The sequence below is a fragment of the Melitaea cinxia genome, chromosome 28 (assembly GCF_905220565.1).
Source record: "Melitaea cinxia chromosome 28, ilMelCinx1.1, whole genome shotgun sequence".
Taxonomy (NCBI): domain Eukaryota; kingdom Metazoa; phylum Arthropoda; class Insecta; order Lepidoptera; family Nymphalidae; genus Melitaea; species Melitaea cinxia.
In genome coordinates this window covers 2,438,853-2,462,853 of record NC_059421.1, presented here as the reverse complement: position 1 = coordinate 2,462,853, position 24,001 = coordinate 2,438,853, and the positions used below count along the sequence as shown (strand labels likewise).

The window sequence follows — 24,001 nt, the reverse complement described above, 5'->3', positions numbered from 1 at the left end:
CAAGCGTTTCTTAGAATAACTTAGTGACTTTACGTCTAATCGATTTTGTTCTCATTGTAACATTTTTAGGCCTCAAAAAACTGCGTCGATTGCCGTCTTGAACATCGAAATCAAACCACGCGTTTTGCAGTTATGGCATTTCAAAAATTCCAAAAAAAACGTTTTTTCAAGATAACTTTGAAATTTTGAGACTTATCGACTTTGTTTTCCTTACATCACTTTTAGTGCTCAAAAAACTGCGTCGATTGCCGTTGTACAAATCGAAATCGGTTGATTCGTTCGTGAGATATCAAAAACCAAAAAAATCGAAAAAATTCAAAAACAAGCGTTTTTTTAGGATAACATGGAGACTGTACGTCTCATCGGTTTCGCTCTCATTGTAACATTTTTACGCCTCAAAAAACTTCGTCGATTGCCGTCTTGAACGTCAAAATCGAACAACACGTTCCAAAGTTATGGCATTTCAAAAATTTCAAAAAAAAGTTTTTCCAAGATGACTTTGAAATTTTGAGACTTATCGATTTTGTTCTCTTCACAACATTTTTAGTACTCGAGAAACTGCGTCGAATAGCATTCAGAAAGTTAAAATCGGTCAATTGATGCGTAAGATATCGTTGTTGCAAAAGTTCTAAAAAAAATTTTTGAGCTCGAAGAGCTCAAAAATCATTAATGTTGAAGTGTTGATGAGCTCGCAGAGCTCAACAAAGCACTCCTGAACTTACTTCGGCGCGCTTCGAGTGTAGATAGCGGGAAGTTGCAAGGATGGCCTTCAGGGTCATCCTCTTTTCGAATTTTTTTTTAACAAGTTATAAAGTTAGAAAATGTTGGTGAATTAGCTGGTTAGAAAATGAATTATCGAATACTTAATTTTTTTCCATTCAATCTTAATATATGTATTTAATTTTTTTCTTGCAGTTAAAAGTAATGATTTTTTTTCTCAGTTAAAGTTCTAATATAAGGAGAATAATTATGTATAAACTATCATTTAAAATATTAAATATTCCCTGACGGTTTTATGGGCTAAAAGTTCTTAGTATGCATAAAAAAAATCATCGGTAAAATCATTTGATCTGTTATTTCTTTCTTAAACACTCACTTTTTTCATTTAACTAAAAAAATATGTAATCCATGATTTTTTTATGTTTACAAATAATTTTAATTATTTCGAATAAATCAGTTAAATTATTAAACTCAACATGATCGTGGAAATATTATTATTTTTTTGTACGAATTCAAGTCTCAAGCAAGGTTTTTATTGAAACCGTGATCATTGATGTTCAATATAAGTCGGTAGCATGAGTTGCACTTTTTTGCCTAGCGTCAGGGAAAGCCAGGTTCGAATCCTAATCAAAAGCAAAGATTTTTTTTATTTTATTTTATTTCGAATTATTACGTAAAATTTTTATTAAATTGATGATTTTAATTTTCTGTAAATTTTTATTTTATTTATAAATTATTTTATGTTTTAAACTGAAAAATTGTGTATGTGTATACTATAGAGTAAATAATCATTTAATCTACTAAGAAACATAAACTCGTTTAATCGGTCTTGAAAAATGCTCTTGATTTGAGTGTCGTTATTGTTAGTATATAGAAATTTGACACTACACCGTCTTCCTCGAAAAAAAAAAAAATTTAAGTGTTTGTAAGTATACGAAGGTTACACCAGATAGTTTATCAATCTTCAACGTAACCAGCGTCTATAGTATTAAACTTTATAGATTTAATAATAGTCATATGAACAATATAATAATAATTGTTGTTATGATTGTTGTTGCTAGGATTCATTCAATTAATATTACTTTTATAAATACGCAGTTATTTTATAAAAATAAAGTTGTGTAAAGAAAGTTTGTACGATATACAGAAAAGTACCTAAGCAAAATTAAAAACTAAACATGTGTATGTGTATACACATACATCATTGTGCATTAGTACTTTACAAGTGGATAATATAAGTCTATCTGTATCGGCACGATCATTTGTTTTGGCGGTGACTCGGCTGAGTTTGCCGGCCGATGACGCTAAACGTTTCCCAGACGCACTCGTATGTTTAGGGAAAATTTATTATTCAGTTATACACTTGTTTAGTATTGAGACAGTCGTGTGTTGTGCACAGAGGTTGTAACGAAGTTTAAAAATTAATTAGGTTATTTATTCATGTGGATTATTCGTGAAAAATCAACTTATTGCTAATCAATAATTATTATTTATTTATTATTAATAATAATTGTTGTTATGATTGTTGTTGCTAGGATTAATTCAATTAATATTACTTTTATAAATTCGCAGTTATTTTATAAAAATAATTTGTGTAAAGAAAGTGTGTACGTTATACATAAAAGTACCTAAGCAAACATTAAAAACCAAACATATGTATGTCTATACATATACATCATTGTGTATCAGTACTTTACTTTTTATCTTATTTCTTTACATGAAATAAATATTGTTTAATAGAAACTATAAGCTAAGGTATGAAATAGAAAGATGGATGTCTATGTGTGTAATATGTCACATTAAAAAATAGTAGGTAAGTACCTCTATTATGCACAAATAGCTAAATTGAGGTAGGACACAGCAAATAACTCCAGTTAAATTATAATTGTAATCGAAGTATCCTCATTCCTTGGGTAAAAAATTATAAAACATAATAAATAAATAAATAAATATCATTTATCATACACACACGGTCGTCGGTTTCTATAGTAAGCAACTTAATGCTTGTGTTACAGATAACAGCCGACTGTTATAACTATTTTTTTTATAAACATACATAGAAATAATACATATATAAATATATAGATACAAATATTATATTACACCCAGACTCAGGCGGGAATCGAACCCGCAACCCGCAGGACAGAAAGCAAGGCCACTACAAACTGCGCCAACGGGTTAGTCATAATATATGTATTTTGAATACCTAAATGAAATAAACAAAAACTTATTCAATAATTGTATTATAAAAAATTCAAAGCTTTATGAAGAAATATTGTGTTATTTATTGTGTACTGTACACAAAAATATGACACGGTACATGAATAACACAATATTTCCCGTATAAAATAATTAATCCAGTATTAAATACAGTATTAGATAATAATTATTACATTTAGAAACTGATTCGCTAGCCCGGATTAATTATATGTATTTGCAATGTAATTTAGATATATCGCAGAAGAATAAAATTATTCCAGCGGGATTGTGAAGAAATAAGCAAGTTGGTATTCGTGGTGTCGGCAGTAACTATATTTTATACGTGTTTTACAAATAACATCCGATACAATGTATTAATGAATGATTAAAAAATATATACAAAATAAATCCTTTAAACGAGAGAATAATATCTTTAAACGAGCAATTTTTGTATATATATATAATCTCATTCTTGGCTAACGGCTCCAACTAGCTAGCTAGGATTCATGTTTAGAAAATGTCGTTTTATCATTGTTTTCTTGCAATGAAAAACTGCTACCTACAATATTATTACAATACTAATGTAAATTTCGCCATTCCTTATAAGGTTATAATTGCTCAGGTGGGAAATCGGGCTATCCAGAATTTAGATGACCCAGGTTCGAGTTCAGATGTGTCCAGTCAGATTACTTTTAATTTTTTATCTTTATCTAACATATCGAGCAAACCTCGCTCATCCAGGCACCTACTATATAATTAGATAATAAAACAAAATTTTGTTTAGTTTATGTAGTCTCATACAGTTTATTTATTTTAAAAATAAAAACAATTGCAAGTTCTAAAAAAGAAAACCACGAATCCTTAAGAACCTAAATACAAAATGAATATCTAGAAGCACATATAATACGCGAAACATAAATTTTGTTTGATATATAGGCGCATATGTTATTTTATTTCTTATATGTATAACATAAGTACTTAAATATTATTTTATGAATTTCAACAATAATGAAATAAAATTAAATAATAAAATGAGAGAGATATAAATCAGTCACTCGGACAGTACTCTTTTGAGTTCGCCATTATAATTTCGGAATACATTTTACCTACCTAATGTTCGAATTAAGGATACGTAAACGGTTGAAATACATTGATGTTCGTACCTACAGCGTTATAATCCAATGGCACGCGCTGTTGCCGCTTTTATCAATCCTAGCGCGTCGAGTTGAAGGTCACTTGCACGGAGCGGCAACGTCGTAGAAGTATCGATAAAAATTTCGTTAATTCTTGATATCAGAGGTAACGTTATCAGTATCGTTAAAATTCTATTTAACGGTAAAATTTAACGTTAAAAAACGTTTTCGTTACCGAATTACCGTTAAAAGTTTTAACGGTAAAACAGGTATCTGTTAAAATTAACGCTATTTACCGGTACTTTATAATGGTAATTGGTAACGGTAACAAGCCCTGCTTATGACGCTAGACGTTTCCCAGACGCACTTGTATGCATGTGTTTAGGGAAAATTTATTATTCAGTTCTACACTTGTTCAGTATTGAGACAGTCGTGCATGGTGCTCAGAGGTTGTAACGACGCTTAAAAAGTTATAAGATTATTTATTCGTGTGGACTATTTGTGATTAATTTAATTATTGCTAATCAATAATTATTATTTATTTATTATTATTAATTAAGTGTGTGTACAAAATAAATTTGATATTACGCATCTGAAAGGGTAATTGTGTGCTACGGACATCGAGGTTGACAAATTTTCGGTAAGTAAAATATTGTTAATGATATTTATATTCATGTTTTTCTACGTCTCGTCCATAAAAAATAGTTTTGTTTATTGCCTTCTTATCTAACAACAATCTTTATTTGGTAATAAATCCACTTTTATGATTTTACGTTATTGGTTAGAATCAAACAGAAAAATGAATTATTTAAAAGTTAAAATTAAAAAAATTTTAATCCACATTTTTTTCATCAACATTTTCTCATAAATTATTTATTTATTTATGATATGAATAAAATAACCAATTAAGGCAAAAGAATAAAATTCATTATTATTATATCATGTACAGTTTTGGCTAAGATCTAGATTAGGTAAAACCGAATTTCGGGACCGTGGGGGGATGGGGGGGGAGAGGGTGGGAAACGCTACCCCTGGTACCACTGTCACACCTCGGAACCCCGTGGTTATGGAGATATCCATGGTTAAAGTTTTGAGGTTAGAAGAAGAATTTCGAAAGTTAGAGGGAACGCTTGGCTCCGGCGCTGCGGGAAGTGCAGCCCTTCCGCCCTTGCGTGCGAAAGCACGCTCACTCATGCTCCGTTCCGCAGCGGAGGCTGGTCGCCTTCGGCGACCAGCCTCAGCCGCTCCTCTACGCATTCGTTCGCGCGCTTTCGCACGGCGGGCGAGGGCTGCCCTCCCTCCGCGCCTCCGCGGCACAAAAAAAACACTCTAGGGGTAGGACAGACCAAGACCACGTGGACAGTGGGGTGCTCCGATTCGGTTTTGGGTATTTTTCGAATTTCTAAACCTATATTCTAGCACGCAATGTTACTAATTTTATTAGAATATTATGTCTGACGCGTTATTTTGTTTAAAAGTGTCGATTTGTCACACAATGCAAACACTACGAGCTCAAAGGTATTATAATAGCTTTAAATTCTTCTTCTAACCTCAAAACTTTAACCATGGATATCTCCATAACCATGGGGTTTTGAGGTATGACAGTGTTACCTTGTATAGATTCCCCTACACCCTCCACCCTCCACACCCAAAAACCCCATAATTCGGTTTTTTTTTTGTACGGAGCATGAGTGACCCTCTCCCCCCCCATCCCCCCACGGTCCCGAAATTCGGTTTTACCTAATCTAAAGCTTTACCACAGTTTTTTTCATCATGTAACGCAAAGCAATAATTCGGTAATGAATAAATAATTAAAAACTAGGGTTCCCTTTCAGTTTTATTAATTTTAAGAAATGAATAATTAAAAATATTTTCAACTTTGATAAGCCCAAAAAAAATATTTCTATTTAGTTTAATTTCATCATTTGTTTACTTTGAATATGTGAAAGACTAGTATAATTTTTTTTTGGCGAGAAAAAATAAGTTCAACCTTTTAAAACATTTAACAAGTAAAAATCTTCACTGCATTGAACGAACCCTTAACTATATATACAATTTTCGACTTTATAAATATGAAATCTTTCAAACTTACAATCGCTTAGGAAATTCAATCATTTGATATTTATTAAAATATCTATACTTACGTACATGCAAATTTGTATGCACTTAAAGATATCCAAATATATATTCATAAATACTTGAAAATATACTTCATAGAAATGAATTCATAGAATGACTTCATAGAAATTGATGAAGACGATATTTTGATGGATTTGGCTAAATCTAAAGAGACTCATGGCCAGCAACTGTTTCTCACGATTGTTCCTGACGAGGTTGATTGGAACCGAAAATCGGCCCAACAATATACTTCAGCTCAAGCAAATGGTAATTTTTATCAATGGTTTTTAAATCTAAACGAAATTGTCTTGTTTTGAAAATTAATTACTTTTAAATTATATATGCTAACCGATGAAATAATTAGTTGTATATATTTTTGTTTCAGAAATACCTTCTGAAAATACTCCTACAATACCTCCCATTGTACATCAAGCAGCAGCAGATAATAGTTCATCACAACTAGTATCATCTTTACAGCCAGCAGATCATTTGTCTAAAATTTATTCTAAATTTCCGACAAATATACAGACAGTTTTACGTAAAGGAGATCATTTAAAACCAAGAGAAAGAACACTCGTTGTTCACACAGTTCGAGATTACATTATTTATGATTTGAAAAATTTGAGCTTAGGTATTGCAGGGACCATCTGCAAAGAATTTGTATCGAAATATCACGAAAGTTTTAAAACAACAATAGGCAGTATTGATGATGAGATTCAATCACTACAACAAACCGTATACAGCGCAGTACGTTATCAAATAAAAATTCAAGCTGGAGATAGAAGTAAAACATCTGATTCGTTAGATGATAATGATGAGCTTGTCGAAAAGCCAGAGATGCAGGATGAATATGGCTGTGTAGCTTATCTACCAGTTTCACCGTCCTCTGAGGAATTAGAGTTAATGTGTAAACAAAAATCAGAATTAATAGATAAATATGATACACTGGATGAGCACATTACTGATGAAATATTAACTCTAATGCAAAAATGTTATTTTTTGCAAAGAAAGGAAATACACATTGGAAAAGATCTTTCAACAATTTTTCAACAGTGGCCATTCTTCTACCACTATAAATTCATAGTGCAGCACGCTGATGAATTATTAGGCAAAGATACAAATGTGGTATGGAAAACATCATTGGAAAAGCTATCAAAACCCATCAACCGCTGGGCCAAAAATCTAGAAGTTGCTCGAGAAGTAAAAGATAAGAGCAAAAAAAAATGCGGTTGACGGTGAACGAAAATTCGTTTGTGATAGACTAAAACTCGCAACAAAATATAGTGAACAAAAAAAAAACGACGAACCATATCACACGGTTGTGTTTGAATTAATCGTGAAATTCATGAAAGAAAATTTGACATTTCTCTACAATATAATTGATGTAAGTTGTAAATATTTTCATTATTCTTAATCACAGATATTAATTTAGTAATAATACGAAATTTAATTCTATTAATTTGTATTTGTAGGAATCTATTGAAGATGCGGAATTACTTAAGCACGTTCCTGTTGTCAATCCTGTATTAATAATCAGAGGTATAGAGATTTTGTATATTTGTATTAAATTCATGAAATTAGTTTTTTTTTTACAAAAACAAAATTAATTTGACTAATGTTCAAATTGTTTGCATACTACTCTTTTACGGAACTATTATTAATTATCTGTAGTTGAATAATTGAATAATTATATTCCTTTAATACTAATAGCTTGAATAAATTAAAAAGAGTTTTTAAATAAAATTTTGTTTTTTGTTTCAGGTCAAGATTTGCATCACTCAGCAAATGTATATAATGTAGTAATCAACAAGAACATTATAATACATGCTGAATCGTTTTCTAGTGGACTTTTAACTACATTTTTATGTTACTATGTGTTTGGTATTGTTTATCCCCAAGAAATAGAAGGGACACTCGAAGCAATTCAGCGGTGAGTAATAAAAAATGTATTCTAAAAACTTTTTTATAAATTAACTTTTTTTCTTTATACATAAATTTGACAAGTTCGTTCAAAAACAATATTATATTATGACACTTCTTAATTTTTCTGTAATATTATCACTTGTATACGGTTGTTAAGATCTAGAATTACACAAACGTTTCACAGTTTTCAAGAATATAATATTGTCAAATGATAAAGTTTATGATTTTACGTTAAACTAAATGAAAAGTTTCAAACTCAATCCTCGGTCTTCAAAAATTGATATTAGAGTTTACAATTTTGAGTAAATGAATAATATTGTTTCTCGATGAGCTTGTCAAATTAATCGACTGACTATTCTTGACTTTGACGTACTCTTTGACCCTCGCATTAAAATTTTTTCACATATTATCTTTCTTATCAGTATATTCGCTAGTTTTTTCTTAGTTATTTTTTCTTTTTTTTTTTGTATTATATGGCCAAAACTTGTTAATTTTTTTTCGTTCATTATTCTCTGTACTCTTTTGAACTGGCCAGCCTTTTTTGCTGTATACTCTATTCCTTCCTCAGACTTAATATAATCCTTTTAATGGTTTTCCCTGTGCTGTGTTTCCATATAAATGCGTATTGTGTAATAGATTTTTGAAGACTTGTATTCTCTTTTCTAATATTCACACTCGTATATCCCATCTTAATACTCAATAATTAATACTTTATGACTTCCTCATCTTTCACAATCTCTGATCTCCTTCTGGACCGATCACTTCACCTCTCCTCAGTAAGTCGTACTTAATAAAGAATTGTGTTTGCTCTGGTAGTTTTTCCGTAACTATTTTTTCCTCTTATTCTTTTCAGTTGTACAAATTTGCTGTACTAGATTTTGTATTTCCATGATTTTCCTAAGAAGCATCCCGTAGCCTTATACCTTAGTCCTCAGATGATCTTTCAGAAGCAGTTCAACTTCCTCTGTGATTCAAGTCTTCTTAACTTCCATTCCTTGAATAATAATTACAATTTGCACTTTTATTTCTTTTTACTTGTTAAAATTTATTTAAGATTTAATTTTGGTTACAGATTGTTCTTACAAATTTGTCCTCCCAAGGGTACAAAGAGAGGTGGTAAGAGAAAAGCAACGAAAATCCATCCTAAAGTCTTCAAACTGACTAAAGATATTGATTCCTACCTTGCTGATGAATCCGATGACTAGTATCCATAACTTGTTACTTTTTAATTAGATGATATAGGATAACTTTATTCTAAAATTAGTTTAGTTTATATTGTTCCATTACTATTATTTATAACTATATCGTTCAGCTTATTTTTGTCATTTTGGCGTAAATTGTTTATGATACTTTGTAAAGTATCAATATTATTTTATGCTGCTATTAGTATTACTATTTTATTTCCTCAATAAATGGTTTTATTAACGTAAACAATATGTAATAATTTTTATTTATATTTTAATTTTAAATTAATCAATTAAGTCCTATATTTTTAACGTTTAAATTATTTAAATTAACGACTTCCAGGATATTAGGAAGTATCAAAAATAAAATAACAGCAACAATAATAAGTTGGTAAAATAACATCAGATGTCTCTAGTTTTAAAAATCTCAATTGAAATCAATTGTACAGTACAATAAGAAAGCTACATAGTAAATTTACTAAACATTTTTATGATCAATTATTGATTAAAATTACAAAACTGTATAGTAAAATTACCAATCAAATTTTCTGTAACTGCTTGGTAAATTTCCGAAAATATTTTGTAATTTTATCAAACCCAATTCAAATGAATTGGTTGGTATAGTTACGAAACTGCGTAGTAAATTTACTAAACATTTTTATGATCAATTATTGAATAAAATTACAAAACTGTATAGTAAAATTACTAATCAAATTTTCTGTAACCGCTTGGTAAATCTCTAAAAATATTTTGTAATTTTATCAAACTCAATTCAAGTTAATTAAGTAGTATAGTTACAAAACAGCATAGTAAATTTACTAAACATTTTTATGATCAATTATTGATTAAAATTACAAAATTGTATAGTAAAATTACTAATCAAATTTTCTGTAACTGCTTGGCAAATTTCCAAAAATATTTTGTAATTTTATCAAACCCAATTCAAATGAATTGGTTGGTGTAGTTACGAAACTGCGTAGTAAATTTACTAAACATTTTTATGATCAATTATTGAATAAAATTACAAAACTGTATAGTAAAATTACTAATCAAATTTTCTGTAACCGCTTGGTAAATCTCCAAAAATATTTTGCAATTTTATCAAACTCAATTCAAGTGAATTAAGTAGTATAGTTACAAAACAGCATAGTAAATTTACTAAGCATTTTCATGATACATTCTTGAGTAAAATTACAAAACTGTATGATAAAATTACTATTTAAATCTTCTGGAACTGCTTGGTAAATTTCCAAAAACATTTTGTAATTTTCTCAAATTGAGTTGAAGCATTCTGTTTAGTAAATTTACTAAATTGTTTTGCGTTAAAACTTCCCACACATTTTTAGTAAGTTTACCAAAGAAATTTTTAACAGTGTAGTGTTGTGTTTCTGTTGTAAGGTAGCCAGAGCTCCTAGGGAGGGTGAAAACACAATCAGCGGGCGATTGTTTACAATTTTTATAATAAAAAAAAATAGACAATGGATAGGTTGTTGTTTTTTGAAGAACGTTTTTTTTTATGTAACTAGGTCGGCAAACATGCGTACGGTTCACCTGATGGTAAGCGATTACCGTAGCTTATAGACACCTGCAACACCGCAACGTCGCAAGCGCGTTGCCGACCCCATACCCCAGTCCCTCCCAGGAGCTCTGGTCACCTTACTCACCAACAGGAACACAACACTGCTTGAAAACAGTATTATTTAGCTGAGATCATCTGTAAGGTCGAAGTACTTCCCCAGGCGGGCTGCTCCATATTTTGAGCAGGAAATTTCCTGCTGTGCCCTACCTCAGTTAATTGCATTATTGTCACTTTAACGGATATTTAGAATTTAATACTGCGTTATACACCTATATAGATCAAAGTCTAAATATAGATTGTTACAACATAAGTTTTGATATCCGGTTGGCATAGGAGTTTCTAATAATAACAGCAACAATGTTAGGCTATTTGTTTAATGACAGTGGTGTTTATAATAGAACCTAACATACTTTTCTCAATCTAATTTTAGTTTGAAAAGTTCCGGTCTATAGCCATTTAAGAGTATAAATAACTTTTTTTTTTTAATGAAATTCTTAAGAAGCAAATGGGCAAAATAATAGATATTATAGCAACATAACATGTTTCTTTAACAATTTTCGTAAAATTTTTCTTTTTTTTGGGTTTAAGAAGAGGATTTTGTAAAATCCTCTAAAACAGAACATTAACCTCTTCATTTCCACTCATTTAAATTAATAATTTTCAAATGTAACAGCATAAACAATTTTGCCAAAATGACGTATAGTTGTGAAGACAAGGAGACCGATAGGTACGGTCGAGAATACAAAGTCAATAGAATTTTAAGGACTGCAGTGATTATATGATATTTTATGGTAAACTTGGAACACGAACTAACCTCGAATATATTTTCCTCGTCATCCTCCTTCGGCTTCATTTCGGTCTTTTTCTCTTCGTACCCGTACATTGTAGGCCACGCGCCTCCCAGGCCTGGAACAATTTCAGTTTTATAGATAAATAAATAAATAAACGTCTCACACTCAACGGCTCTAGAATTTAGTTCTGAGAGAAGTCATGAAACACAAGCACAAACGCCGACATCACGGGAAACGTGTGTATGGCCTATACAAATGTATGCCATGTGCGGGAATCGACTTGTAATATTTATTAATCAACTCACGGTACAAATCGTTGACTGCTATACGGACTCCCTTGTCGAAGGCCCTTGCGTCAGCAGCGGTCTGGAAGGTCAGACCGAACTTTTTCTCATCGGACACCCAGTGGTGAAACGTTGGCATTACTTTGTGGTACTGGAAATCGTCTTTGACTGTGCAATCAAGGACAAGCTGGAATTATTTAAAAAGGTATCTTTAGTATTGTTTGTAGGTGTTATGTATTATAGTAATTACTAGGGTAGCTAATGTCGCTTCAGCCTGCAATATCCCACTGCTAGGCATAGGCCTCTTTCTCCATATAGGAGAAGGATCAGAGCTTTTTGGTAGATTACTACCACGCTGCTCCAATGCGGGTTGGCGGATATATTCCCTATTATGAGTAACGATCGCTATCAGGTGAACACCGGGACCGAAGGCTTAACGTGCTCTCCGAGGCACGGTAGGGAGACCAGCTAATTTATATGGACAAAAAATGGATCGCAGAAATGTATGTACATTTAGCTTCGGCCTGACTGCACTAAATTAGATAATTCTTTTTTTTTTTTTTTGTAGTATTTGTTGTTGTCAGAAAAAGGTTCGTATAAAAGAGAAAACACAAAAAAATATGGCGATACAAAGTTCACCAAGTAAGGTGGTCTAAAATAAATAGCAACTCCTAAATATAAGGAGAATTTCCCCTGTTTCGCCTACCCTTAACTCTAACATACTTATTCTATTATAGTCCAGTTCTTTGTTTAAGAGACGTTTAGTTTTGATTACGAACCATGTTTTGAATATAGGGACCAGGTTCAAGACATTACATACGCATACGCATTTGAGGTAGGGCACAGCAGGAATTTCCTGCTCAAAATACGGAGCAGCCCGACTGGGGTAGTACCTCGACCTTACAGAAGATCACAGCAAAATAATACTGTTTTCAAGCAGTATTGTGTTCCTGTTGGTGAGTAAGGTAACCAGAGCTCCTGGGGGGATTGGGGATTGGGTCGGCAACGCGCTTGCGATGCTTCTGGTGTTGCAGGTGTCTATAGGCTACGGTAATCGCTTACCATCAGGTGAGCCGTAAGCTTGTTTGCCGACCTAGTGACATATAAAAAAAAAAAAAAAAAAAAATACGCATTTGCGGCTTTTCTGGTGCTGTTAGTTTTCATAAATTAATTACATTAGGCGAATTGCCTATTAATTATCTGACTACTTTAAAGGAGGTAGGGATATAAATGAGGGGATATAAATAGGAGACTGGACCTCCTGGAAACCCGACTAAGAAAGTACTTCATCCTTACAGAAGGTCGTAGCTAAATAAAACTCATCTCCAGTAGGGTTGTGTTCCTGTGGTGAGTAAGTTGTGGTGAGTAAGGTAGGGTTGGCAACGCGCTTGCGATTTTCCTGATGTTGCAGCAGTCTATAGGGTACGGTAACCGCTTACAATCAAGTAGGACTTACGCTTTTTTGCTACAGTTGTATACATATAAAATTGTATATTACAATCACTCACCATATTATCGCTGATTCGCCTGCCATGAATGTAGTACTCGGTCTGGGATACTTTTGCGCCATTATGCGATTGAGATGTCTCGCTCGTCGATTCTGTACTACCTGTTATTTACCAAACAACGATAATTACGAAAATGTACTAGATAGACTACCAAAGAAGTTGAACGTAAGTTTACATTTAGATTCCTAGATTTTATGTACATACACTCTAAAACGCCATCTATCGGGGTCTATGCATAAGTGTATGACAAAAGCTCCCATTGTTTTCTACTTTATCTCGCGTCTATATTAAAAATAAACATATCATTTTCGTCGTTTTGAACTACCGGCATCAGTACAATACTTGTAAAAAAGTCAGTGTAAAGTGGCTACCGTGACTCCATTAGGATACAGTCAGAGACCGTTTTGACGACGCAATACAGGAGCGTCAATCTGGTACTTGTATCTTACATATAGTTATCTGTAATTTGTGGTAGATCATTTAAAGATTATTGATTTAATATTGAATGGTTTTGACAGTTTAGGTAATCTACTAATTCAATGGTGTACTTATGGCATGATGATGCCATCCACCAACTGATTCACCACTGTGACGGACATAACATATTTTAATTTTCATATAGGTACCATATTATTTTTTACCTTGAACCTGTCTTTTATGGTCCTGTGTATATACTCGTACATAGTCTGGCCATAAATACTGTTAAAATTAAAAATAAACAAGATAGTACATTTGAATTTGGAATTTGTCATTTTTTATATGATTGTTTGTGTTTTCTTATTTTCGCGCCAATACATTGTAAAATATTTTGTGATATTTAAATGGAGTGGGGTGATAAAGAGAACCGAATTGCTATGATTTCATTATACAAAGTAGGTATGGAGCTAAATACAATTTTTAAAAGGCTCCATACGTTTGTTATTAGTCAAATGTTTGTGTACCGGGCTATTGATAGATACATGTAATAAAATATAAAAGTTGAAATGAAGATCTCGATGAAATTTAAAAGTGACCACATGATAAACATCGGCTTTCGAATAAATTAAAAATGATCAAAATCGATACACACAGTAAAAAGTTATGCGGATTTTCGAGAGTTCCCCTCGTCTTCTCTGGGATCCCATCATCAGATCCTGGTTTCCTAATATGGTACCAAACTAGGGATATCTCTTTTCCAACAAAAATAATTATCGAAATCGGTTCATAAGCGACGGAGTTATCCCCGAACATAGATAAAAAATATATATACGGTCGAAGTAGCCTCTACCTTTTTTGAAGCCAGTTAAAAACAGAAGAATCCATACCACACGCTAAAAATTATCAAAATAATATTTGACTATAGATTTAATATTTTTATTATTGTATCATTTAATCATTTGCAAATGAAATCGCTGTATCGTTGTGTTCGATGAACAAACAATCTATTTTTGGTATGATATTGACGATGTACAGAATAATTATTAGTTAATACAATGCCTATACCGCTCGAGGCCTGTTTGACCGTATGTGGATTCCGTATTGGACCGTATGTCTATTTGACATATGACGGTATCCACTAGATAAAATTCATCATTACAGCCTATACAGTCCACTGCTGGACATAGACCTCCACAAGTTTACGCCAAAAATAACGTCAACTCATGTGTTTCGCCCATAGTCACCACGCTGGGCAGGCGGGTTGGTGACCGCAGTACTGGCTTTGTCGCACCGAAGACGCTGCTACCCGTCTTCGGCCTGTGTATTTCAAAGCCAGCAGTTGGATGGTTATCCCGCCACCGGTCGGTTATTAAGTTCCACCTTAGCAGAACTGTGTCATCCCTTAGTCGCCTCTTACGACACCCACGGGAAGAGAAGGGATAAAATTATATAAAATAAGAGGGGGAAGAAGTAGATAAAATTGTGATATACTATTCATTTTCACCATGGAATTCCGCTATTTTATTTTTAATATACATAAAATCAATCAGTACGGATTTACCACTTATACTTCTTAACATTTCAAAAATGTACATTAGTTAATCATTATAAAAAACCAATAATAAGATAATTACACGCCAGTCTATTAAGACAATAAAAATAAAAACATAATTCAAATACAAATTCACTCACTGATATTTTACAGTACCTCAGACACTCCGACAAAATCATCTTATTTATGGCATATTTATTTCTATTCACAATTGTGAATCTAAAAGCTGTGCTTTATTAATTGACGCAAAACAGGCCCTAATACCCGAATCTACCTCCCGCTATTAAAGTATATTCGAAGCTTATGTGCAGGACACACTATCCTCAACCGATGAAACGGGCCCTTACTAAAATACTTATATAGTGGGCACAACTTACACGATGGTCATTGCTAGTAATAAAAGTAATCACTTTTCTAACCTAGTGTCCTCTATGATTATTAGAATAATAATAAATAAAACATTAGTTTATTTTCATCTTTCATACGTCTATTTCAACTGCTTATTAGAAATAAATAAATTATTTGATGGTTGAATGGTGTAAACCGCAATGGTTGTATTTTGGCTTGTAGGATAATTTAAAACGATTTTTTTTTTTTTTATAAATTACTAGCTGCCCGGACAGACTTCGTTCTATCAATAGTTAAAACTAATCACTACATAGTATAAAACAAAGTCGCTTCCTGCTGTCTGTATAGATCTTTAAAACTACGCCACAGATTTTGATGTGGTTTTCTTAAGTACATAGAGTGATTCCAGAGTAAGGTTTATATGTATAATACATACATATACATAATAAAGAGTAGAGGAACACTGATAGTTTTAGAGGTTTCTAATGTGATGTCGTAAATAAACACATTTTTTGCGCTTAAATTGAAAATATTTATTTTATATCTAGTATCAGCATTGCTTATTGCTGCAATGGCTCTTCCCGGGGCGAGGTGGCGAATGCTAGCGCGACCCCATCTCGCCCCACCCAGGACGACTGCTCACACGTGGTGGTTTATTAGTCACTAGGAGTCTGACATAACCCTCCGGCGCCCCCGCGCCGGAGGATATCCATGGTGGATTTTCCCCACGTAAAAAAAAATCTCTGTGGTTACGGCAGTAAAAAATATAGCCACCCCTTCTCTTCCGTAGGCGTAGTAAAAGGCGATTAAGGGCTAACACTAATAGTGGTCCTGAAAACCAGTGTCAGGGCTTTTAGTCCTGAGAATAGCTGAGGTCCCACCTTTTTGTGAGACACACTGTCGCCGCGCTACTATCTTCTTTTATCGTCTATTTTTTATTTTATTTTTTTTTTTGTTTTTTTATTACTCATATATTGTATTAGACCTAAGACTTTGATTGTAATGCCTGCCTCTGATGTTATATATATATGCATATATTGTGTATGTTAGGAACAGTGTGTTTTGCAAATAAAGTTATTATTATTATTATTATTAACACAGTTCTACTACCACCTTGGGACTTAAAAAGCCGACCGATAGCGGGATAACCATCCAACTGTTTTGAAATACACAGGCCGACATACACGGGCAGCAGCGTCTTCGGTGCGACAAAGTCAGCCCCCGGTCACCAACCCGCCTGCCCAGCGTGGTGACTATGAGCAACACACAATGTGTTCATTCCATTTTTGATGCGAACTTGTGGAGGCCTATATCCAGCAGTGAACTGCGATAGGCTGAAATGATGATCAGCTTTGCACCCGTGCGAAGCCGAGGCGGGTCGCTAGTGGTAAAATAAATGTATGGTTTTCCGAGTGATGACAATTTTTTTTTTTTTTTTTTGTTATAATAATCTTCCGTGTAAGTTACATGGAACACGGATGGAACGTATAAAAAAAAAAATTGCGGAATTTGTCGAGCCAATTTCGAGTTATGCGCTTAGCAATATTCACTTTTATTTATGTAGATAGATAGATAATCCATTAAATCTAGATTTTAACGCAATAAACCAAGAAGAATGTTTTAGCTAATTTACTGGGTTTATAATACTAGGATAAAAGGTATTAAAATGATATTGACAAAACTATAACTATAACACACTTTAAAATTCTCAACGTTCAACAAACTGTTCGGACAATAATGTGCGAAATTTAACTGTTACACAAGCCTTTTTGATTTAAGTATCGGATATCCGTATACCTCTGTCGAAACATATTGATATCGGCCAACGATCAACACCGCTTGAATGACAAATGTTTCATTATTTTATAGGCGCTTCTAAAACCCAAGTGACCAAAAACAGATATCAGTATAATTGTGATTGTTATAAAAAAAAAACGACTTCAACTTACGTCGACAAGTAATAATAAAATAAAAACATCATCACCGTAGGTAATCGAAAAACTAATAAATTAAACACGCATTTTTAGGGGTATCTTTAAAACTACTCATCAGATCCTGCTCAAATTTGAATGAGATCACATGATAAGCACCAGACTTCGAATACAAAATAACCTTCAATAATACCCAGTAAAAGGTTTTGAGGTACTTTATAAAAAAAAAAAATAATAATAATAAATAAAAAATAGTCGAATTGAGAAACTCCTTCTTTTTTGAAGTTAAAATTAAAAATAATATCTGTCCCCACAATTCACATGATTAAAAGTCTCCAAAAACGCTAAAAACTCAACCTTTTTTTTAAATTTTCTGTCGGATAAAATGATGATTTCCTTTTTGAGATAAGTTATATGAGGGTGTGGCTCAAAACATCAATGTGGATTATTATAACATGTGGGCAAAACATGGCTCTAAAGAAAAAAATATTTTCTAGCCGTTGTTAATGCTAAATAAAAGTGACCAAAAATAGATATTAGTATAAATTACCTGGTCCGCGCCGACACACCATAACATCAGCGAGGCCGCCACCGCCCAACGCCATCCATCCCCCAGTACCTTCATCCCTACACATGACCTGCGCCCGCACGCGCACCAGATAGTCACTACGAATAAACAAAAATAAGTTAAAGAGCATGTTGTACAATTATTAAAATATTATCATTTGGGTGTTAACTATAACATAGGTACTAATTGGTCTTAGGAACAGACGACCGCGTATGTGTGTTAAACAAACATCACTGCATTGATTTCTAGTGTTTAGGCGAATTTCACTCATATAATGAAACAATTTTTTCGGATTTTATCGCGGTTTATTACGTTACTCCCGTGACCATGGTTAGTGTAAGGTATCCGAAACGTCAGGCATATAAAAAACTTAATGAACCTCCTACGAGCTTTGCCATAAAGTAGAAGAGTAAGAAACACTACGGATAATCCATTTTTTACACAAAATTTCGCATTTATAATAAGTGGGATGAGATGGGCTTTGGCCTGATGAGTGATTAAAATGTATTTACTTAAAAAACCAACATTAAGGACTTGGCAACAGTATGTGATAGAAGCTTGTAAGTCGTCTCAAAAGTGTAGTTGTCTCAAATATTTGTGCATTAGCAATTCAGACCAAAAAGTCTTGGTTTTTCCAAGAATTAAATTTGTATATGCCATTATTTATAAATTTAGAACAACGCAAACAACAAAACCCTAATTAATATATCTAGAACAGATTGTCCCTCAACTGGACAATTTATTTTTCTTTTACGTAGATGCAGATTCGGTAAATAAACCACATTACTCGACGTTATCATACATATGAGTTAAAGTGCTGGATTATTTCTAAACCCATAAATCAGGCAGTTCTTTTAGCTTGAAAAGCTATTCTTGAAGAATAATATGGTGGAGAAAATCAAGTTACTTCTACAAGGCAGTAACTCGGAACAGTAGCTACGTAGATATTCTCAGCCATTTAGAGAAACATCCAAATTTTACATCGATTTTTCTTCTATTTTGGGACTTTTTACAGCTACCCTGAAAATGTCAGTCCCATAATTCCCTATATCACAATCGACAATTCAATTATGAATTCTATGCTTTTCTATTTTAACCTAAGACTATAAATTATTTGGGCTTCTTCCGATATTGAAGACGCCAATATACTTTGACAAAATTCCTACAGAATTTAAATTGAAATTAACTTTAATATTATTTCCTTGCTCTTTTCTTAGTTTCGAAGACGACATTTTTTGAATATCATATCAAAAATTGACCGCTCCAGCGGGAGTCGAACCGTCTCCGACTGACCGTGTCGGCGCTCTAGCGAATTAAGCTATGGAACGATGTACCCGCTAGAGCGAAATTTTTGATATGATGATTTTTATTTTCGGTTTAAGCGAAACGTGGCGCCGTCTATAGTGAGTTCTTTACAGAGACCCGTAACTATTCAAAGTTTCATATTACAATGAAAATCTTTGACAGGAGACGACACCATGCTATTTATAATATGTACGATTTTATTTTTGTGTTACCCACACATTAGGAATTCTAAACATTTTTTGAATATCATATCAAAAATTGACCGCTCCAGCGGGATTCGAACCCGCGTCTCCGACTGACCAAAACTATACTACTCCGACTATCAAAAACTGACCTCCTTGTCAAAATCATTAATGCCTGCGACTGGTTACTGGCTACTCGTTTTTTCTTTTTACCGGTCGTCCTAAACGCAACTATAAATTCTGATCTTTTACTTTCATTGATAATACTTCTTACTGTCGACACAGATTATTTTTGTAGCTTCTGCTGTTTTTTTCTGATTCGGTTAAATTATTTTCTTTTGAAAAATATGTAAAGACATCAAATATCATTCATCTCTATTGTCTTTTTAAAGTTGGCTGCGGTCGAGGCATTATTTTGACACAATAAAATGGTAAGCAAGTCAAAACTTTCGTTCGCGATTGTACTCCAGGACACGACAAGCGTGTGCGCGGGTGGAGGGCGAAAAGCGATTGAGCGCATGCGTTGCTAAGGTTACGCGTCGCGCCTGTATCCCGCACTTCGATTGCGACCCGAAAATTTGTTACTGCGCACCAAAGGTTTTTTAAGGTTGTTCAACTTAAGCGCCACCTGTTATATTATAAAAAAATGATCAGCAAAAGCTACAATGTATAGGCCTCGATTTCGAATTTTATTTTGTTTCCTTCCTTTTCTTAAAGGAATTATACTCAATTTAGGTACATCTATATAAGTACATCTATAAGCTACGGTAATCGATTACCATCAGGTGAGCCGTTCGCTTATTTGCCGACCTAGTAAAATATTAAATAACACAAACAAAAAATAAAAAAATAAAAAGTTTTTGCCTTCAGTATCTAATATAGAAAACCAACAAAAAAAAAACCTTCAATGTACTGAATTGGACCTACAACAATTTGATTGTGAATATAGACTTGGAAATAACACGATAAATGCAAATTTCAGTATAATGTGACAATGTATATCATATAACCAGCAGACAATTAAGACGCTTCTAATGATACCCTATTCATCTAACAAGACAACTAGTTTGGATGATATGAGGGAACAGGTAAACATACATACATACATAGACTGCTAAAACTATAAACCTACGTTTTGGCTTTGCTGTGGTTGGGTAAAAATATCTTCAAAATTCGGTTTTCAGTCTATATAAAATATTTAGAAAAAAATGGTGCATAAAAATGTGTTTGCATATAGTGGACTTAAGATCAAACCCTTGAGAGTAAATGCTAAAAAACCAAATTAAGTGAGCAAAATATAATGTCAATATTTTTAGAAATACTTATAATATATACATACATCAGAAATATAGATATATCCATATAAACTCAATAAAAATTCGCCTTTGCATTTAATGCTTAATTTACTTATAACAAGAAAGTAAACGAGCTTAATTATTTTTAAAAATATTTATATAAATCATCAAATAGTATACAAAACAAAATATACAAATGACTAAAACATATAAAAAACAAAAATTGATTGTTCTAAATTTAAAAGCACCAAACCTTAACTTTCATTCAGTCGATGAATTGAGAACAAGAGCGTTTGAATTGAGCAAACAAGTATAATTTGTCACTTCCTGCCTTCACTCAACTCATTAAATAAGTGACCGGACTTTTTCAAGAAACAGTCTACTTACATGTCTCTCTAAAACTCATGTTAGCCTAGTACATACTTGCAATACTATTTTTAAAATCATATTTACATAAATCCTCTAAGCACTTATGTGTTTTGATGTATATAAGGTACATATTTTTAAAATCGCATTTTTTTCTGTGAAATTCTGGAAATTTTACCTACATGTCAAGTAAATAGAGACAATTTTATTTAACTGATAATAATTAATATATCTATAATATAAAAATCGACTGTTAGGCGATACGAAGTTCGCCGGGTCAGCTAGTCATTAATAAGTATAATATTGATTCTTTAGTTTTCTTAGAAGTAAACAAATTTCACAAAATCTTTATTTAAAAGTATAGATGTAATTTTTATGATTTTATAAACAGCTGTTAAGACTGTTTCAGCTTAAAAGTGAAGGTAATAATGTTTTTTAATAAGCAAGGTTTTGCACATTAATTGCAATGAAATTAGCATAAATAATTAAAATTCATTTTACCATATTTTAGTATGGCTAGGCTATTACAAAAATCAATCAATCTTTTCCATAGAAAAGTGAATATTTTTATCTTTCAGTTCTTACTGCTAAATGTAGATATCTAGATATAAAAAAAACTAATAATCTATCACTGCTAGTTTAATTTCTTTGAGGCAGTGTAAATTTTCTTTTAAAAATTTTTTCCTTAGTAACAACTAAGAAACAATTTGAAAAATCAATCATCTAGAAAGTCTAAGATATTTCTACATTATATTATAATTACAATTATTTTAAGCATATTCTTTATAGTTCTTTACAGTTATGTAGTTATTCATTATAAATATTTTTGTAGATTGATAAAAATAGAGCTCACTCTACCACCTTGTTATATTTTTTATAGAAATTTAAATTTATTAATTAACAATAACATGAATCTCAATTATTTGTTTTAAACATGTTTTATTTATTAGAATAGATCAACTAAAAAAATCTAATCATATTTAGGCTAATTTAGGTATTCTTTAGAAAAACCTTTGCTCTAAATGATATTGATTAAAAAAAAGGAAGAAAAATTGATAATCAAATTTTATATTACACATAAGAAACACCATTTAATAGACACTTAATCAATAATAAAATTTTAAAGAAAATATGTAGTTGCTAATTTAACATACCTCTTCCCAATCATCCTTATGCTAAAGTTTATGTGGCATTTAACCTGTATGATCTTTCATTTTGTGGGTCACACATTGTAGAGCTAATACCACCATAATTATTCTTGGAGTTAATCCATGTATATAAATCTTCCACACGCATTTTTGTTTTAATAATATAAAAAGGATTATCTTTATTTCTCTTTGTAATACTACATGCATCTTTTAATTTGTATATTTTTTATCCTTATGGTATTGTATTGTATAATTGTATATTATGTTATCATATAAAAATCCATAACTAAAATATCCATATTGTAATTAACTTCTAATTAATCAATGTTAAATAAAATGTATAGAAAATATTTTTCTCTATACATATTAGCAAGCACGTTTTTCTACTTCCCACGCTTTTCCATAATATTCCATCATGATTTTGGGAATTAAAATTCACATTTAAGAAAATCCACAAGTTTTTGCAACATCATAGTAATAAAACGTAACCAGTCCATTCATTTTTTATCAATACACAGAACAGCACGTAAATATACTTAGCTTAGTGATACCGCGATGTAATTCATTGAGCGAAAGCCATTCGAGCTAGCTTCAAATGACCCCGAAAGGAGTTACCTATGTACTTTATTGTGAATGAACGTCAAGTCATTGATTATACTTATACACCACACGGGGTGACCTAAGGGCGGCGGTCGCACATCGAGGATCCCATACATGCTAGCTCGTAAACAACTTTTAGACCACACCTAAGCTCAAATGTAAGGAGCTAAGTGAATTAAATCACTAAAAACACTATAACACATACATCGAACTCGGAAAATGGCCGGGGTAGGGCCCTACCTAGCTAGAGCAGGACGAAACACGTACTCCGAAAATTGTGTTAACGGGAGGGACACTTACTTTTCAGATGCCTCGGTCATGATTTGAAATTGCAAATACTCTAACTTCCAAACGCCACTTCACAGATTTCACCATTTTTAAGACATAAATACATCAGATTCACTTAAAAACCGTTCTTATTTCGGCCCTTTGTTGGGCCTCAGTACGCTTGCGTCAATAAAACAGTCCGGGCGGGTTATTCAATGAACGCAGCGTGACCGAGCGACAGGTGGCGCGGAGGTCGTGCGGTTACTTCAAAACGCGCTGCGTGATTGGCTATTTGAGTCGCTATACAAATTTCCACCAATCACAGAACAGTATTTTTAGAACAGCCAATCATGTTCTCGGGTCGTACAAAGAACTATTTTACGCGCTTAATTTGAATTATTTGACGTTTTGCACATGAAATGTAATGCACTGAGTATTCATTATGAATCAGATAACATTGTTTCAATAAATTTTGTTGAATGCAAATTTTTGGGATCGAGCACGATTTTTACATAACAGAAAGAGCTAGAATGTATTTATAAAGCCGGTAGCGAGCGGAAGGCGAGCGGAAAACCTTAACTAG

At 32.5% G+C, this 24,001-nt stretch overlaps 2 protein-coding genes across 2 annotated transcripts; one reads left to right on the top strand and one right to left on the bottom strand.

Annotated features, from left to right (window-relative positions):
• Window positions 1-7,418: 7,418 nt before the first annotated feature.
• Window positions 7,419-9,524, top strand: LOC123667492. Its single transcript, XM_045601386.1, has 4 exons — window positions 7,419-7,554; window positions 7,643-7,709; window positions 7,932-8,100; window positions 9,166-9,524. Exons 1-4 carry the CDS (start codon window positions 7,516-7,518, stop codon window positions 9,296-9,298), a joined length of 408 nt encoding a protein of 135 aa, XP_045457342.1. The 5' UTR covers window positions 7,419-7,515; the 3' UTR covers window positions 9,299-9,524.
• A 1,910-nt stretch (window positions 9,525-11,434) lies between these two features.
• On the bottom strand, window positions 11,435-23,651 carry LOC123667491 (sprouty-related, EVH1 domain-containing protein 1). Its single transcript, XM_045601385.1, has 5 exons — window positions 23,452-23,651; window positions 18,238-18,353; window positions 13,440-13,540; window positions 11,953-12,118; window positions 11,435-11,762 (listed from the first exon to the last, which is right to left on the bottom strand). The coding sequence occupies exons 1-5, from the start codon at window positions 23,469-23,471 to the stop codon at window positions 11,488-11,490; spliced, it is 678 nt and encodes a 225-aa protein (XP_045457341.1). The 5' UTR covers window positions 23,472-23,651; the 3' UTR covers window positions 11,435-11,487.
• Window positions 23,652-24,001: the final 350 nt, after the last annotated feature.